The following is a 19,775-nucleotide window of genomic DNA, read 5'->3' as shown; positions in this document are numbered from 1 at the left end:
ATCATGACCAGAAATAAAAGAAATGCACGTTTGAGTGACTCGATCGTAAGATATTTTGACTTGTACCAAGTGTATATGGGAGGTGTGGAAATATTTTGAGTGTTAAATGACTGCATTCACACAGTAAGCAGCAAACCCATCCTTACCCAGCCTAAATCTTTCCCTCACAACTTAAAGTAAGCTGACTCTGACAGACTATTCATTCCCTCTATGCCCTATTCCACATGTCTTCAAGGCTCCCACTTTTGATAAAATAAAAATAAACTGGCTTTTTGCTGCAAACGGTAAAATGACTCAAAGCTGTCTGGAAGGTAGCACATTTTAAGGCGGCACACCTTTCTTTCTGTGGACATGTGTGCGAGTCGGTGTGTGAAGACATGCACATATGGCAAAACTAATCCTGTGTGGCTGCTGTGACAGACACCTTTAGTGGGGATCCTTGGTGGCAACCTTTACTTCTGCAAAGTGAAGCCAATGCTGCAGCACTTTAACTTCCATTCTCACTAATGTCATCAGGTGGCAAAAAGAAGTCTGATTTTATAGAAATCACTTTATTCCCTTAATATAGGACCTTCTCTTTCTTTCATTCTCTAACTGACATGTTACAGCTCATGATGTTAATTATAACATATTAGTAGCATCGATATGTCTTATCAAGCATCAAACTGTAATTACCCTTGGCCTCATAAGGCCAAAATATTCATTATTACTCTTTCTACCCAAATGGGTACGGGTGTATATCACAAAAGGTAATCGTTTTGTCTGTTCTCAGCATCATTGACATACCAGTGATACTAAAGGTCATCTAGCCTCACTAATCAGTGGATGACATTAATCTTTGTCGCCCAAAAACTCAAGTGAAGGAAGACGTAATGGTTATCCCTCATGATCAGTTTGTCATAATCATGAGATAGAAATGTAAGAGTTTAATATAGTTGAGAAACTGGACCTCCTACTTGTGAGAACACATAGTATATCATAACGAACATCATCTATAGGGTGTAGCATGAGCTGAGTAAGAACCAATTACAAAGAAAAACTGTGGTTGGGGAAAGAAAAGAGTTTGAAGCTCATTTGATTTGCCAAGCCTGAGAGTGAAGGCAGAATATTTAGTTAAAGATCGAGTGAAGTGATCTGTCATTCTGCAATGGAATAAAACTTAATGAAATGTGTGTCCACTGCAGCTGTATTTTCAGCATCTTATTAACCCTTGTTGTGCTTGACACAAATAAAAAGATGGCTTAATTAAAAATACAGAACTTTTATAAGATGAGGTCCCCCAACCACTGCATCCAAAAACGCAGCGCCACAGCTTGCATCACAGCTTGCATTCCATTTCTTCATCTATACTTACATACACTGCGATTTTCATTTGTTGTTTTTTCAATTCAATTTAATGATGCTAACCAAGCAAAATCGGATTTTTGGCACGTAAATATGCCTCAAACTCATAAACACAGAGAAGCAGAACATCAGGACGAATATACATAATGCCACCGTAAGGCCCAACACACATGCAAAACACGATGATGTAAAAAATATGGTTCATGGTAATTGAATGCCCTGCTTCAAGTAGATGTGTGTTGTAGCTCAACGCAATAGGTTCCATCAAGGGACAGAAACGGGACTTTCTTTTGCGAGTATAAGAGCGGTCGCCAACTTTTGCCTCATGGACCGGTTTCATGTTAGAAGATATTTCGCAGATCCGTCTTGAAGGTGTGGTGGATAAACATGTCAAAGTAAATACCCGACGGGTTGCGATTAGTTGCCTTTGTGGAATGACCTGCTGACTGGCACGTTCTCTGTCCTGGTGAGCGGTACTACCGTGCGCAGCAAGGAGTGGACAATGTGAAAAAAGGCCTGAGCGGTGTTTGGCCACCACTGGTGTATACACCTAAAGAGTTGTGTAGCTCTGAGGACGCGTGTCATTATATCGTATAGATATAATCAGCTGGTCATTTAACATTGGAAAGCGTCGTATTCCAGCTTCTGCAGTAAAGTCTCGATTATGTGTCGTCTCTTAAGGTATCTGCTATGTCATTAGCGCCTGCAGCGCATGTCTTTCCGTCCAGATGAATCCATAATGTGATTTCTGTAAATCTCCGCCTGGTGTAAAGTGATAAACACTTGGCTCCCGTCGGTTCTGGTGAGGCGGGTTGTCAGTGGATGTGCTGAAGAAGCACTACGTCGACCAGATGTTGTGGCAGAGCAGCCAGACAATCTGTTTCTCATCTCCGATTTTGCACTTTTGCTGCTGGAGCGGTTCCACTTTGTTAGACTTGATGAGTTGGATGAGACTCTTTCTTTTTTTCTGTCCTTCAGCTGCAGACACTCACACACCTAGTCACACACACACACACACACACACACCTTTTTTATGACTGCAATGCTCCCCCAGGCACTTCATGCACAGGATGCTTGCGTGTGGAAGTGGAGATGTTTGAGGAAACAGAATAAGACATCTGCTACGTGTCCGTCTGTAATTGTGTAGCAAGCTAGAGAAGAGGAGGATATTTATCGCCCCCAAGAAAGGCCTTCCAAAGAGACAGGTGACATCTCATCCAAGAGGTAAGACCTACGCTCTCACAGGATCACAGCGTCATCCTCCTCTCCACCTTTCCTCCTCCTCCATGTCATATCATGAGCTTTTCCATTCTGCTCTTCTTACCTCCTTTGCTTTCATCTTCTCTTTCCGTTTAATTCCCTTCGTATGGTCAATTTCTTTTTGGGCTCCACAGCCCATCTCCTGTCTAATGACTTCTGTCTTTTTTCCTTCTCTGCCCTCCTCACTCTCTCTTTTCTACCCCTGAAGGGTGGACTGAAATCATACTTAACTGTCACTTCTTGACCTCATTGGTTTGCCAAGACTACAATCAGTTTGTTAGAAGGGGGAACATGTATTACAAACAGACAATTTGCAAGCTCCTACCAACTATTATATTGGCTGCTAATGAAGTGCTGGGTTGTATAAAATCACTGACAGTAAAGTCAAACAATGAACATTTCATAAAAGGGAAATGTACCTGCTTTACTTATTATTTATTGATGAGATGGTTTGTTTGATGCTGTAACATGTTTCAGGTTCTTTTCCACTATATATTAACAATGTAAGAGGGTGTCATGGTGCTGCCCTGTGGAGTTGGTAGCATTGCTCACTGTGTAAGGACCCACTTCCTATTCTATTTTTACATTGAATCTCGTGTAGTCAGACCTTCTTGTTAGCTAGGAGAAAGAATAATAAAACAAACCGACATTTATTTGCTGCTCTATAACAAGCGGTTTATCCAACTGATTTACTTCTGACCTGCTTGCCGCCCCAAAAGAACGACATGCTCCTAACTTCCCAGTCAGTTTGCTAAATGCTTGTTACTGTAATGTGAAGTACTGTAACGCCTGCATCACAATTATCAGCCAGCAAAAAACAGAAGCCTGGGTCATATTGATTGTTTGATTTGATTGTTATGAGTGCGTAGTCAGACCCTACCAAAATAAACACCAACCTTTGCAGCGAATCATCCCATTAGCTTTTTGGATAACATGTTTAACAACAGCAATTTTCAGCAAAAAAGAAAAGCAAAAATCCGGAAAAGCACCTTAATTGTAAAGCGGTTCTAAAGTGAATAAGATAGTTTCACCATGCTTTGATGCTACACTGGTTGCTGTTATTTGGACACCAACTGGTACATATGGAAACTTCATAACACCATTGTTCTTTGCATAATGTAAAGAACAATGGTGTTATGAAGTTTACAATACAATACATTTTTGGAGGGAAAATTAGTAATACAAAATTAGAAGTCAACGTTGTTGGGTACAGCAACGTGTTCCGTTTAGTCTGCAGTTCACAGTGTGGGACACATCAAACGTTGCACACTGCATCTAAGTCCAACAAGTCTCAATAACATTCTGAAACAAAGTTTCACATTCATGCTTTGTCATTTCAAATTCCATCAGAACTGAACAGATAAGGCTGCTATTAAAAGATTACTGGTAATATTGCTCATTCAGATGAGGTATCTTGCTATTTCATCACGTGGTTATTGAAATCACTCCAGAAATGTGTTTTTCATGAGGCACGATTTTTGGGTATTGAATAAGGGGATAATTATAGTGCAGCTGAAAACAAAAAGTCCCCAGTTAATCCCAGTATGGTTTAACATTCAGCACCCTGTTAGAAAATGTTTGGATAAAAAGGGTAATAGAAAATGATACGCTGATGATAATTTGTTTGAATTATATATATTGTAAAGTTTAACATTCAGTCATATGGTCACTATATGCCGTGCTGGATATGTAAAACCAGTAATATCGGCTTTAATACTTGAGTGTCGAGTGTTAACTATCAACCCAACATTCTATAAAAAGTATATCTATGACAATTGGGGATCTAGTCTAAGGCATCGGACTCAAATATAAGAGCAGCCTGGCCTTGGCAGAAATTTTTTTAACACTCAGACCAGCCTCTGTGGACTAAGAACAAGCGGTTAATATGTAGTATATTTATTGTGGACTGCATAGCCTTAGGATAAACGCTCACAATGTGACATTCAGCGGAGGGGCATTTGAGTGTTGGTTCTGTCTTTAACATGGAGAGGAGCACTTGAAGGTTAGATATTAGTCCAATAGTGATATTTAATTATTAACAATCTATAACAAATGTATAAATAGCTCAATTCTAATTATAAGAAAAAAACAGCTCCTGGCAAAAATATTGCCATTCTTAATTTTCGTAAACCACAAGCTATATTGGATTTTTACATTTCTGAACAACAACAAAAAAGGTCTACAGGAACCTCTATGGCGAACAATTAAAGAACCATTAAATCAGTCTGGTCAGGCCAAAAAAACGTAAATGGTTATAAAGTTAGTAATCAAGACAAACATATGGAAGTGGGCAGACAGAAAAAAAGTATATTGAATGCATCACAGCATCAATTTGCTTCTGAAGACCATCTACTGAAGCACATATGAAAAAGACACACACACACACACACACACACACACACACACACACACACACACACATACATATATATTGTGGAGAGCAGTGAGCTTTGCATGATTCACAGCTAGTAGCCGAACACGGCAGGTGGTGTCTGTCTGAAGTGTGTGTGTGTGTGTGTAGTTGTAGACGGTTTGTGGAGGTCAGGGCCAGTTGCAAAGAACGTCTCTCCCGCTTTTCGTCACTGCTCTCCTTTTACTCTGCTACCCGCTCAGTCGCCCTCGGAGCAAGATGTTCTACGCTGCTCCTTTGTTAAAGTGACAGGCCCTAATGGATTAAATAAGGTGCCTATTTTTACCTGGCTGCCTAGCAGGATGATCCCACATACCGACGCCTTAGTGTATTAGGACAAGGAGTTCACAGAGATTTAATCTCGAGAACGTGAAATGGTTGGCCATCTTAGAGAGTCAGAGAAAAGAAAGAATACATAGAACAGGATACAATAGGAAGAGATTTAAGTTGGAGTGACACCACTTGCTTGTTTCTGAAATTTGGGTCCCGCTTTGATCTGACATTTTACCACATAACAAGCTCCATGATGTCACCTTTAGGTGCTTTTGAGGCGTAGTCAAATTTTAATTGCCGATAGGAGGGTTTTGACAGAACTCCAAAGTGTTGAAAGTATTCTGAAGCTGTTTTCATGCAAACTGGTCCTGGCACGATATATATTTATATATCTATATATTTTTTCATGTGACAGTTCACTAAGTAAAACAAGCGATGAGCCAAGCTAAATGAGGATAGTCCAATTCACATTGAGTGTTGTCTGAAGGCATTTTGAGACGCTTCTGGTGCTATATCCCCTTTTTAGAGTGTTTCAAAGAGGTTTGAAGGCAAGTCTTGAAACACTTACGAGCGGCCCACACAGTACTACCAGAGTATATAATATATTTTGAGATATATTTATGGTGTTGGCCTCATTTTAAGACTTTTTGATTATGTTTGGAAGCAGTTCTTTTAGCAGATATTGCTAAATAATTATTTTGAAATACTATGGGATCATCATACAGATAAGTAAAAAAAGAACACAGTATAGAGTAGCTTGGTATCACATCAAACCCTTAAATCAGCCCTCATCACTGTTATATTTCTTCTGTGATTTAATCAAGTTCTTTCTTGATTCTGTCACCCTGTCCATGTTTTCCATCCTCTTCTTTTGTTAATGTAGTAATCCAAATTTGGACTGGTACAATAATGGATTTAAATGGACATCAAGCTGTAGATCTAAATCCCTTTATTCTATATCAACATCAATATGATCACTTTAAGAGCACATTAAGGGAAAATAAAACGTCAGTGCTCATGCAGATATACAGCAGGTAAAATAAATATTGAACACATCACCATTTTCCTCAATGAATATATATATATAAGACACTTCCATACTGCCTTTACTTCTCAGAACCAAATGTGGTCATCCGGCCCCAAAGGCAGCGAGGCTGTTGATTACTGCAGCAGGATGGAGTCAAAGGGTAAATCTCCATCACAGACATGAGCAATAGAATGTGTGTCAGTCATTGCAACCAAAGATGTTATGTCCCAGATAGCAACACGTGTGAACCTCCTTCATCTATATCTTATAAGAGCCTGACATTCATATCACGTCAGTGTATAACTACCTATACAAATGATGGCTTTAAAAAACAAAAACACAAAATTATTTTATGTAGCAGTTTTAACAGTTAAAAGAACTTTGCTTAAGTTCGGTATACAGTTATAAAAAAATAAAAATAAAACAGAATATTAAAATACTGCACGATTATCCCAAGGAATTAAACTAATGTAAAGTATAAGAAAACTAAAACATTTGGAAGATCAAAAAAAATAAGAGACAGTTAAGTGAAGGCAAAAGCTGAATGAAATACGTTACGTGGTACTACAAGGATACTAAAAACTAAAAATAATACCAGCACAGCATCAGAGAGCCTGTGAAAGATTATAAAACCACAAATAATTAGTAATAGTGGTCAATCCCAACCTATTAAGAGCGTTGCTAACTGGGAAGAAGTTAGCAACGCTAACTGCATTTTGTTTCTCAGAAACTGTGTGTGACCTTGTTGGGGAACCTGTGATCTAAACTCAGTATTTACAGCTGGAACCAATGTATGCTTCTCCTTCTGTCAGCACATGATTGCCTGGGTCACATTAAGGGAGGGACAAAGTGTTTTCCTACGACATCTGGGTTTCCCAGTGAAATTCCCTTGTGCAGTGGTCTTCTGATTGGACAACACATTACAGGTCATTTAGCTGATGCTTTTACCCAAAGCGACTTGGCTTTTTACATTTTTGCCTGGGGAGCAATTAGGGGTTAGGTGTCTTGCTCAGGGACACTTCAACATGAGACATGGAGCAGCCGAGACTCAAACCACCAACCTTGTGGTTCCCAGCGCACCCTCTCTACCCCTGCGCCACGACGATCCCCACAACACAAACCTCTCTGAATTGGAATTGAAGCTTCTATTCTCCCCATCAAGCTTGGTCCTCTGTGGGAAAAGGAACAATCTGCCCCTTTTCAGCTGAATTGATTCATTTAACTTCTGTCTGTACTTACGGCTTCTATTGATGATTTCTGTAATAAATACTTACCAACAAGTTTAAGATACTTTTAATTTCTCACAAGGGCTTTATCCACAAATTTCCACCACACTAACAAGTAAAATAAATCAACAAATCAATCAAACTAAGTAGCTTATTACTAGTATACAAAATTATGTGGAATTATTTCTACATTAGACTTGAAGTTAGGGTTGTATGAAAAGAATTGAGCTAATGTGGAGAATCCGACCACATTTAGTGTTTCCACACAGTGACTAAAAGCCTTATAACCACAGGGGCGACTGTGGGTGAGTGGGGAGCACAGTCGTCCTCCAATCAGAGGGTTGTGGGTTCGATCCCAGGCCCGGCTAACCCGCATGTCGTTGTGTCCTTGGGCAAGACACTAAACCCAACATTGCTCCTGTAGCTGCGACTACAGTGTGTGAATGGTAGTTACTGATGGCAGGTGTAAATGAATGGGTGTGAATGGGTGAATGATGCCATGTTGTGTTAAAGCGCTTTGAGTGGTCAGAAGACTAGAAAAGCGCTATACAAGTACAGGCCATTTACCATTTATAAAAGCTCTCCAACTTTACAAGCCAACGTACTTCTTTCCTGCAACAAACCGGGCTCTAATCTCTATCATGGCTAGATCAAATATGTTTGTTAGTCAGCCAATCTGTGTGTGTGTGTGTGTGTGTGTTTGTACTGGTTTCAAGTTCCTGTGTCATTAGTGGTGGAAGTCTTCAATTAATTGTGGTGTCCTACAGTTACTGGGATTTTATTTTTTATTGATTTTGTTTAAAAGTGAAAATCCCTGCTTAATGTATCAGTGCATTTTTATATTCACAAGAAACCAACCATCTCTGTAAACGGAGAATCGTTTTTTATATGTAATTATTAACAATATACATACATAAGCCTTGAAAACTGCATGCAGCAGCTGCACCCTGGGTTGCTAAGATGCAGAAAATGATCTCGCTGAATATGGAGGGAGTCGTGCACCTCTTGTGTTTAAAGCAAAGGGCGAGGACATGGATCATCAAACCCTCCAGTGAGCTCATTACTCCCTCCAAAAGGCCAGGACCATTCCAAGAAGCCGGGAAGGGACTAAGAAAGATGACTCTGATTTTCTTCTTTTTTTGCTGGTGGAATCCATTTCCCGTCCTGGAAACGGATGGTCCTGGGCCAGGTTGAAACGGTTCCCCGCTAAGATTGAATCATTTCAGATCCTCGCAGGCTGAACGTAATCACAGCGTTTGCTGATTGTCAGGAAAATAACTCTGGATGGATATGGATGGATGTGTCCCCGGATCAGACTTCTTCAGTCCCAATGAGATGTGTCTGATGCTGCCTTGACATAGGGACAGACAACGGTTGGGATGTAGGCTGAGGACCACACTGTTAGATCCACAGAGTGGTCAATGGCTTCAAGATGAAAAGTAAAGAAGCAGTGGAAGTAGCTGTGAATGGTACTAAATGATATGAATAAATTATAATTATAATTGTTCTTACGATGACCAATAAGAAGTCTTACTATTATAATTAAAATCTGTAAATCGAACATTATAAATAGTTGAACATACAGTAGGAGGTGGGAAGTTATTGAGCAGTTGTTGAATTAAAGCTTTTTGGTTTATGGTAAATAAAAGTGCACAAATAATGGTCTTATCTAATAGCCACACAAATATCTAAACTTGTAAAAGTTTTTTTCTGGGTGACTGAGCTGACACAGATCAATGCAAATATAAAAACATGAAATTTTCCCTAAATTGACACGAATAGTGGAATAATAATTTGAAGTGACAGAGCTGAACTGAAAACGCAGGAGTGTGGCATTTTGATTCTGTTGAATCATTTAACGGTGTCTGCAACTGCTGCGTCGGAGGCGGCTGAAAATGAAGAGTAATACACTTCTCATCTGTGGGGAGAGGGGGCCTGTCTTCTAATGCCATCTGTCAGCGCAGATGTAACTGGGAGTGAGCGGTGCGGCGCAGCAGGGGAGTCCTCGGACGAGGTAAGGTAAGGAAAAAGTGGCAGAGGCTAACAAAGGTAAGGACTGCTAACAAAGGAAAGGACTTTGGACCTTGGCGCCGCTGGGCTGAAACGGCCTCTTCTGGGAAAACAAGCGCAGGTTACAAATACAGGGCTGCTAGACACACACTGGCATTTTGAGCTCTAAAACAACGAGTGGAGACGTTGTTTCTTTTGATCATTCACTTAAGCAGAAGTGCCCGAGGAGGCTGCTTGTGTGGTTTGCGCTAATTTCTGTGAGACAGAACGTTGCTGATCGGGGTGCGAGGCCTCACTTACGCTCCATCCAGCGAGTGGACAAAAAAATTGAGCAATGGGAGAATTTTACTCACAATGTGAGATCATGTGAGTTGAGGTCTGAATTAACAAACCTTTATTAAACCATTTAACCTGGCGGTGTTGGTACTTGGAAGTCCATTTTGAAACCCTAGCATGCATGCATTCATCGAGCAGGGAATACATACACAGCATGTAAGACTGCATCTAGACGGATGGGTTGAGCATAATAGTTTGAAGCTCCGGACCGCTGACTGAGCGTTGGTATTTCAGGAGTTGTGAGGGGGAAATTGTTGACAAAAGGTGCACATTTCAGTGCATTGTTACAGTACAACTTAACATTAAGATAATTAGGTGACAGCTGTGACAAAAAAAAAAAAAAAATACAATCTCCTATCCGTAAACTTTGTTATCCGTTCTGAGGGATTTAGAACATGCCTTTTAATAAATTCAGTTAATATCGCTTGTGCATATTGTGTTGTGCGAGTGGCGTCGTCTTGGGGGGTTGTTGTAACATCATCTTAACAATAATACTAAACGTCCAACACTAGCAGAAAATCAGTCATTTCAAGGCTAATTTCAGTAAGTACTGAAAATGATTGAGGTTAGAACCCCGGGAGTATAAATGAGAAGTGCTCCCTTCTGTTTGTTTGCATGGTTTATGTTGTCCACACAAACCCCAAGCCCCATTTGTCTGTGCATGTGTCTGTTTCCTATCTGTTCTTACTCATGCCCAAGATACAATTGCCATAATGGATTACTACACATTTGATTCAATTGAATAAAAGACCTACAGAAATTAAACAATCCATAAGGTGCACTTGCAGATGAAAAAACAACTAATGGTTGAAATGAGTGCCCCAAATATATTTCTGCAACACCGTCACCCTGGGAGCCCATTACTTCCCTCCAACAACACAGGTACCACCAAAGAGAAAGGCAACAAGAGAGAGCTTAGGTAAAAGTGGTCCCAAGCAACGTGCAAGTATTTCTCCTGGCAAGCATTCACTCTGAAGCCAAAGTATGATCAAGAGACGGGCCAATTAACCAAATGTAAGTAAATAATGACAATAATAACCTTGTACTGCTGTGATGTTGCTGCTCTTCCACTTCTCCTTTTACAAATTATTATTATTGTCTCTTTTGGAAGGTTATTCTTCAGTTTTAGTTTATTTAATTTAATTGAATAATTTAATATTTCTATCTTATTATATTGTATATAATGTGTATCTTTTTATTCTATTTTCTTCCCTGTACATGCTGCTGTGATACCAAAATTTCCCTCTTGAGGGATCAATAAAGTATCTATCTACCTAAAAAACAAACACTACATTACCAGCCTCAATGCTATGGCCAGTAATTAGTTTGTCATTTCCATTCGAAGGCCTCATTCAGTGACTCTCCAGTGTATGAGTGTGCGTCCTACCTTTGCTAATATCCTGGTACTCGAGCCATAGCTGTCTCTGGACCTGTTTGTTGGGGTACCAAATGGTACAGGACTCCTGGAAGCCGTACATCGCCTCTTGCACGTAGTGGTTCCCAAACTCCCTGAGAATGGAGACAAAGTCGCTCCGCTGCGTCGCCCCATCCAGAGAGTGGATGGCTGAGCTGAAGGCTGGATATATGGTGGAAAGAAAATACAAATGTATGAATAGGATTGTTTTTTTTATCGAAAAAAAAATGTTATCTTTGTACCATCTTCTGGTACGCTCTTTCTGCCCTAGGTAGCCCTGAAAGGACTTCCAACCAACATATTCTATGCTCAGCACAAACAGATACAGTATATGAATCCTTCACATGGTTTGAAAAACGTTAGAGGCTTGGCTACAGTCTACTCTTGCTCCAAACACAACTCCAAAAAGTTAGAAAATATGTTGTGCATAGTAGTGCAGATAATTTGCACACGGCGTTGCTTATGAACACTTTTTTGCACTGACATCTGTAACATTTCTCTAAGACAAACCTGGCTGAAGCCAGAGTAAAATAACCACCGAGCATCCAAGCATATGAGTCATAAACACATACCTATTTTGGCTTCTGAGTGGCTATGGGAGCTGTCGCTCTTTTTTGCGTGGTGTTAGTCGGACTCAATAGGGAAAAGAAATGGTTGGAACGTGTAAATTGGCCAACCAGAGCCAACCAAAAAAGAACCAAAAAATCCAGATTGTCACTCCTGCTGCCTGTACAAAAGCCTCTCCTAGAGTAGTTCTCAGTACTCAAATCAGTACTTGAAACTGTCCATGATTACTGTCCACACACTGAGCTGTCACGGAGATGTGTTTTTAGCCTGGTATCTCCATGTTTTAGTGATTTTATTTCCAGGCAAATCCAAATTTGAAAGGGGTTTTTGTGTGTATTGATTTATTAATTGGCCAGTAACATATAAACTGAATTGTTACACATAAAAACAATCACCGGACTTCCGCTTCATCTTGTCCAGATACACAAAGTAGTTACACAATTATTACTTGCTAAAGGGGAACCTTACTACAACTACTCTACAGCACAGAGTAAAAGTTACATCAATGAAAGCCAAAAATAATCAATAATTTATTATGTATTAATGTATTATCATGATTCTTTCAACTATCCCCCGTGGTTATGAGCAACATCACCATAATGCTATTTGTGTGTTAATATGCATAGTCATCATTAGCAGCAGCCATTAGTGAAAGGGTAGAACTCATTAAAAAACAATTATATAAAGGCAAAGTGGAGCATTCATTCAACTAACTTGGAGATGATAAAATGCTGATGTGTTCCAGGTATGATTAGCATGCTCACACTCTTGGTTTGGTGTATTTTTAAAATCATATTTGCTTCAGCAGATGGTAATGTCATTAATTTAGCAGGTATTTAGTTGTGTTTCATAAGGCATAGGTTTGTATTAGAACAGGTCGACATACTTCAATGCTCAAAATAAAATAAAAATCATATTGTCTGCCAGAATATACCTTTATTTACCCTCTGCCGCAGGTCCTGTCTATTACACCCCACTTCAACCCCAAAAAACAAATTCCCTCTACACTTCTATTTGAAATCCATTCAATAGGTGTCAATACATTTTACTGAAATTAACAGTTTTCAGCACGACATACAATGTCAGTCAAACAAAACTGGCAGGGCACACTGGCAGGGCTCTAAAAAGGTTTGTATTCAGAGAAACCACTACAATTTGTGTAATAAATTGTTTTAGGCCAAGGTTTTAGAGTTCAGTGTCTCAAATTATTAACTGCACATACTGTAGGTGTTTGAATTTGGAACGGGGGAAATGGAAGTCTTGGTCGCTGGGTTAAGTGAACATCTGAGCCAGCTGATTACTATTGATGAACCCTTTAATGAAACATTACTCACAGTGACCACATAAGGACATGAACCAGCACAAGACAGAAAAACTGCTCAAATTGAAATCAAATTGATTTTAAAACAGTGTGTGACTCTTCTTCCTTGCTCAGTTGCCCGTTATCCACAGAGAAGTACAGGTCACGTTTGAACACAAATCAGCTATTAGATGCTTGTCGTGGCAAGAGTTGAGCCGAGGGTTTTTGGTGGCACTGACTGCGGATATTTCAATGTTAAATGGCAAAATGTTGCGCGAAGCGGGGGGGTTTCCTAAAGTCAGTGAACTGACACAGTAAGTGCATTGCTAACCGCATAGGTCAACACCGTCCACCGCTGTGTTACTGCAGACGTCACGACAACTCAAAGGTTGGCGATTAGTGTTTCCCTCTTTAGTAAGACCGGGATAAGTGGCAGCAGAGGCCTGAGGGGTTAGGAGTCTTTTTATAGCTGATGTGCACAGCAAATCTTGCTTAAGGACGATTGTGTCCTAAGAGAGAGCTAAGCTGAAATGACAGCCACAATTGTGCAATAAAAGGACGTTTGCAAACCGGGGCCTACAACTCTAGATTCTTAGGCCGAGGTGATGGTGACATAATTGAAGACAAGCCAAGAAAACTTAATGTTTCTGAGGGAAGTCATTTTACTGAGCGGCAGCACCAGAGCATAAAGAGAAAGCATGTTTGATCCCATCTGTGACAGAAAGTCCATGCGCTCCCTATCGTTCCATCTTAGTAAACATCGGCGAAGCCAACGAGCGAGAGCAATTTGTCATTATCATTTCCGGATTTGCGGGAGGAGCGATATTAATACCACGGCGTTCGTGCTTCACTCGTTCTTACTTTTCCGCTGAAATGAAATCAGCGGCTTTTGAAGTGAGAGACAGAGAGCGCCGTGAGAATGAGCGATGGGGGCTTCGCTATCGGACATTAAAAATCAGTCGCCTAAACCCCCTCCGGTGTCTGTTGAAATATGAAGAGCTAAAGTGGGAAATGGGAGTACAAAAAAACCCCCAGAAAGACTGCTGGGACGCTTCTGAGCAAAAGGGGGAAATAGAAACTCTAGCCCTTTCAAACCACTGCGGCACCGTTGGAAACGCATTGGAGGTGTCATTGGTGTATTTACGACAGGGGTGGCTGCATCAGAAAGAAACTACTGATGATGGATGCTATGAATAATGCATTAATTTAAGACCCGACAAAAGAAAGTGACAAAAGCCTAAATGACTGAATCACAGAAGAGATTTTCCCTTGTCAACAGGACATCCCAAGTTATCTAGTGAGGCGAATGTTCAGCGTTGTACCCGCCGTGTCGGCAGCCCGGAGTGGCCTTCAGAAGAAGCATTGCTTGACTAAACAGCTATCCACAGTTATCCTATTCTGTGAAGTTTCCATGGCAGGCGTTGTCACAACGCCTTGGTGTCTCTATGGATGCAAAGCCTTGTGATGCATGTACGGCACAAGGTGGGGACCATGATATACTAATTCACAAATGCAGACCACCTTCCTATCAAATTCCATTATCTTACCTGTAAAGTACTATGATATCAAACCCAGCCGGATTAACTATTACCCTATTAACTAACTCACTGCTGACACAATGGTCGCAACAATGGTCATAACATTTCATAGTTTTGAGTCATTGATTTGATCAAGAAAACCAAAACAGGAAATTATTTTCTTGCTAAGACGTTATGATGTTATTGTTTGCTCCTCTGGATTCCTTTTCATTTTTTGTCTGTTCAAAAGCACCCCAAGAAATATGCATGCCTCTGGGTCTGCTGTACATTCAAAATGATGAGTCACAAAACAACTACCAGAGCAGTTGAGCTTAGTGTTATAGCAGTCGGATGCCACTGCGGCCCTCTTGTTTGGCCGTGCTTGTCGAGCAGCTTTTTTTGGTACGTGCCCTTTTTAAGTGACATTTTGCTTATTCTTGATTAAAGGAAACGCGACCCTGACCCCTTTATTGCCTTTCAGAGTTCTCTCCTGAGGACTGCAGCTAAGCAGCAGCGCCACAATCACACTATAATTGACTGCTTCAACAAGGGTTAGATTTTATATAATAGACCCAACTTGAACCTTTTAGCGGCACATTACAACAATTCTTGCAATGCGCCCCGAGGTGACGTTCTATATGTTCAAGAACTGTAATAACAAACTGCTGCTGATAAGAGACTTTGCTTATTCCTCTGGCAACATTTAAAAAAAACATGAACTGCTTCTGGTTTAGGGGGTAAGAAAAGTGACGACATAACATAATATTAAAGTAAGCTTAGCATTGAAAGGTGAATATTTATATCACTACCTAAGTAACTTGGGCCTATTCGCCTATCCTTTCCTGTTAATCACATAGCTGATCAAAAATAGTAAATCAAACAAAGCACCCAGGCTGTTATGATGAGCTGCTACCCTTCATGTGTCACATTAATTACAATTGGATGAATAATTGATGGCCCACGTTGGCGGCTTCCCGTCCTTGGAGAATGTGACAGTTTATGCCATAGAGACCCCTGAGCGAACTTGTAGTCTCCTGCAGCATAAATAAACTATTAAATAAAATTATATATAAAGTTACAGTGATTTACCTTGAGAGAGGACCCACTGATTAAGTTTCACGTGGTAGAGCACCGAGCGTAGACTCCAGTGCTGAACGAGCGGGTAGCCAGACACCTCGCTGTAGTTCACCATGCCTGCGGTGACACACAAGAGAAAATACAAATGAATATGAATGCAGTCCTTGCATGGGAGTGAGCCACCTGGAAAAAAGTGTGAAAAAAGTGTAAAAAAAAATGTGATATTTGAAAAAGATTTACTCTTCTAGCAGAAGAGATTTCATTCTTCAGTGTTAGATCAAAGGGTGGCTCTACATCTCATTTCTGTTGGCTTTAAGAATATTCAATAAATATTAATATTATATTTGATGACAGGAGAGAAAAACAAGCCAAGTCGATGGTGTTGGATCAAAGAGAAGCTCGATCTGCAGACAAATGGAAAAAGGAAAATGCAAACAAAGTCTTTAGTGTTGGATGCAAGGGAAGGCCAACATCTCACTTGAATAAACAGGGCACTCTTCATATCAGTGGCCTTCCACAGATACGTTCAACTTCTCCTTTTTAGGATACCTGACACTGACGACGTGTCGCATTCGAATGTTGCACAAAACCAAGCAGGGCAATGCGCCTGTAATGAAAACGGAGCATGAGCTGGATGAGACGCCAAAACTTCAGAGATCATGAAGCGATCAAACGGGAAGAAAGTCAAATTGTAGCAAATAACGGAGGACTCATTTCTTCATTTAGAAGCTGTGACTTTGCAGAGAGAGCAATATTCCATTTTCATCACGCGTGAAATGTCCTAATTTGACAATGAGTAAGGTGTGATTCATGCATAATGAGGCATGATCAAACTGTCGTCACAGATTCCATCAGACGCAACAACAGTCTCCGTTCAGGAAAAAAAAGAAAAGCCAATAAAGCTGTAAAAAATATGTTGTACAAGTACAGCCTTTAGTGAATGTGTGTTGTATCAAGTAGAGACGGATGTCTTTCGCAATGTCAGTTGGGGACATTTTGAAGCACCATGTCCATTGAAATTACCCATCCCAGATACCTTTTATTGTATTCTCAGTGATCCCATCCAAGATTAGATGTGAACTGGGAGTTTATGATCCCATGCCCCACGAGTACGCATATTGTAACTACTTCTTTTAGTTTTAGTTTTCTATTAATTTGCTATCTGAGCCGATCCCAGCTGACATTGGGCCAAGACACGCTTCACCCTGGACATATACAATAGCCGACTATGGCACAACGGACACATACTCATTCCCGAACACATGCACACCTACTTACTCACCTACCCTGCCGTGTGCAATACAGAGAGCAGAGGACTATAAGCAGCACCATGTAATAAGATGCCGCGTTGTAACCAAGATAAATAATCTCAATATCAAGATAACAAAATATTTCATCTGAAAGAATCTATAGGAAAGTTAACCTTCAATGACTTCTGTTGTGATCTGGCGCTTTATAGAAAATGAAATGGCCGATTTCTTGGGGTGCCCCCCTAATATAATGGAAAAGAGTATAAAGCATGCGCGCACACACACACACACACCAGGCCTGTCTTCCCAGAGCTCGTCCCGGCAAGTCCCATTTGGACAACTCAATCGGTCAACAGATAAATTAAGTTAATGTAAATTAAGCAATTGGGCTAAATGCGTAACAGGTAAATGTTATTTTTGTAAGTTAACACTTACAAAAATAACATTTGCCAGCACTAGTCTAACATCCTGTCAGTGGTATATGCCAGCACTAGTCTAACATCCTGTCAGTGGTACCTGAATTTGAGCAGCAGCATTGTGAATGTGTTGATGTTGTTAGAGTTCCTTTGAAGGGAGCTGAGAAAAGACGGTTGCAATATTCTTAGCAAGCAGAGATGGAAGCGGGAGTTTGTCATTACTTGACATCAATCCTTCTTTTTTAGATGGTAGGATGCCTAACTTTTGTGTTCATCTTTCTCTCTCCTTTTGTTCACATTTAAATGGAAAATGTCTAGGTACATGAAGCCACTCATCTGCTCAGTTCCCTTGCATAGATACATGTGGAACTGTAGTTGCTTGGCGACAGAACGGTGTAAATGGGGGTAATATGAACTCAGCAAAGCTGGTATTTGAGTTGAAAGAGCTGACAACTTCTTCAGTTATTTTAGTTCCAAAGAGAAGGTCTGACAGTGGTCGGGAGTTGCTTTCCTTTTTCAGTGAGCGGCCTGGTTCCTGTCGATTTCAAGGCTTGATGAATACTACTGTTAGGACGGGGTCCGTGCGAGGAGAGAGGGAAGGTAGGACTCAGACGCAGAGTTCAGACGAGAACAAAAAGGACTTTAATAGTCAAAACAGTCTTCAAAATCAGAATTCCAAAAAGGCAAAAAACGTAGTCATGGAACAGGCGCTAGGGACAGGAACAAGGACATGGAACATGGAACATGGAACATGGAACATGGAACATGGAACATGGAACATGGAACATGGAACATGGAACATGGGCTTCTGACATCCACCAACATGGAACAATGACGCGACAAGTGACAAGAGACACACATGGTTTAAATACACTAGTGAGGTGCAGGTGATTGGACACAGCTGGGAACAATCATGACATGACAGACAATCACAGTGGAAGACAGGACAAGGCAGGAAGTGATGTGACCCAGGGAGAACAGAGGCAAGAAACTACAAATAAAATCAGACATGAACCCAAACCGTGACAACTAACTGATAATAAGAGCTACTCCGAGTATTTTCAGAAAACAGCTCAAATTATTGATCAATTCTAGAACTAGAAGAATATGTACATTATTGGCATTGTTGCTGATGATGCCAGAAAATAAGGACTACTTTGTTCTTTTTTACAAATGTGTCAAACTGAATGGAGAGGTTATTTTTACCATCTGCATTCCTCTCTCTGGATCATTACAGATTCTACCAGAGGACGATTGAACACCAGCAGGCGCTGTGCCGTTCTCAATTCCCAGAGGGTATAGCTAGGGTGTAAAAATCAGAAATAGGTGTGTTATTGATGACGGTATAAGGTTTTCCTTTTGGAACATTTTTGAGAGAGTGGCAACACTTAACTAACTGGATTACTCGCAATTCAATGAAATTAAAAATAGCAAACATATTTATAGTTTTGAACACCACGTTTTAAAGAACAGATCTAACCCACTGCAGAATCCGTCAACTGATAGAAAAAAAACACCACCGACTTCATTTAACCTAAAGGTAATTTTTCCATATTGTTCGTATTGTTCCTTTGAAGCCCAGTACATATTGACTCCTCTCCATTAATCTTCTGCCGAAATCAATAAAGCCCATCTCCTCTGCCCTAAGGAAGTCACCCATGTAGGAAGGATATTTCATTTTGATTCACTGCACGTCCTCTCAAACGTTGCACATGCATCTTGCTTCCCCCGCTGACGACCTGCCGTCTTATCCCTCGCAACAAATAGTCAGTGGTAGACGGAGCACAGCATATAGACATCCACGTGAAACTGCAATAGGACACAAGAGCAAGAGGAAACATCCATCACGTGGAGCAGTGGGAGACACGACTCCGCGGCTCTGCGACGGGTTGGAGGAACAATCAGCCTCCTTTGAACACATCAAAAAATCCCCCTCCCTTGTCCTTCGGTCATGGCTGTAAAAACGAAATCCTTTTTTTTATCATTATCACTCACATAAAATCATGAAACCCATGCTAGTTAAAGCGTTATTAGTTTCATTGAGTAGCATATTTTTTTGCATACGACTGCAGGATCAGGGCATTAACAATAACGCCGCTTATACCGAGCCCTTAGCTTTGCTGTTGCATATATATATCATCTCGTCTCCCATGGCAACGGATGGTGGTGTCATGCTGCAGCGGGCGGATTGCAGCCATATATCACTACGCCTGCCATGTTCACGTGTTCATCCAGGAGGTACCTGGGTAAAACTTTAGACCAGGACACGTCGTCCTGCGTTGTGATCAGCTGCTGCTCCGAGGATGAGCTTCCCTTTTACTCGCCCTAGTGACGTTTCACACAGTTTT

General features: G+C 40.7%; 1 protein-coding gene across 5 annotated transcripts in view; it reads right to left on the bottom strand.

Annotated features, from left to right (window-relative positions):
* Nucleotides 1-19,775, bottom strand: part of astn1 (astrotactin 1) — a 306,692-nt gene that overhangs the window by 105,623 nt on the left and 181,294 nt on the right. For all 5 annotated transcript variants that reach the window (XM_040170931.2, XM_040170935.2, XM_040170929.2 and 2 more), the window contains 2 exons: nucleotides 15,774-15,878; nucleotides 11,274-11,462 (listed from right to left, as the gene is read on the bottom strand). In XM_040170931.2, the coding sequence (XP_040026865.2) occupies nucleotides 11,274-11,462; nucleotides 15,774-15,878 (294 nt within the window). The remainder of the gene's footprint in view (nucleotides 1-11,273; nucleotides 11,463-15,773; nucleotides 15,879-19,775) is intronic.

This window comes from Gasterosteus aculeatus, chromosome 3 (assembly GCF_964276395.1).
Source record: "Gasterosteus aculeatus chromosome 3, fGasAcu3.hap1.1, whole genome shotgun sequence".
Classification (NCBI taxonomy): domain Eukaryota; kingdom Metazoa; phylum Chordata; class Actinopteri; order Perciformes; family Gasterosteidae; genus Gasterosteus; species Gasterosteus aculeatus.
This window is presented reverse-complemented; position numbering and strand designations above follow the sequence as displayed.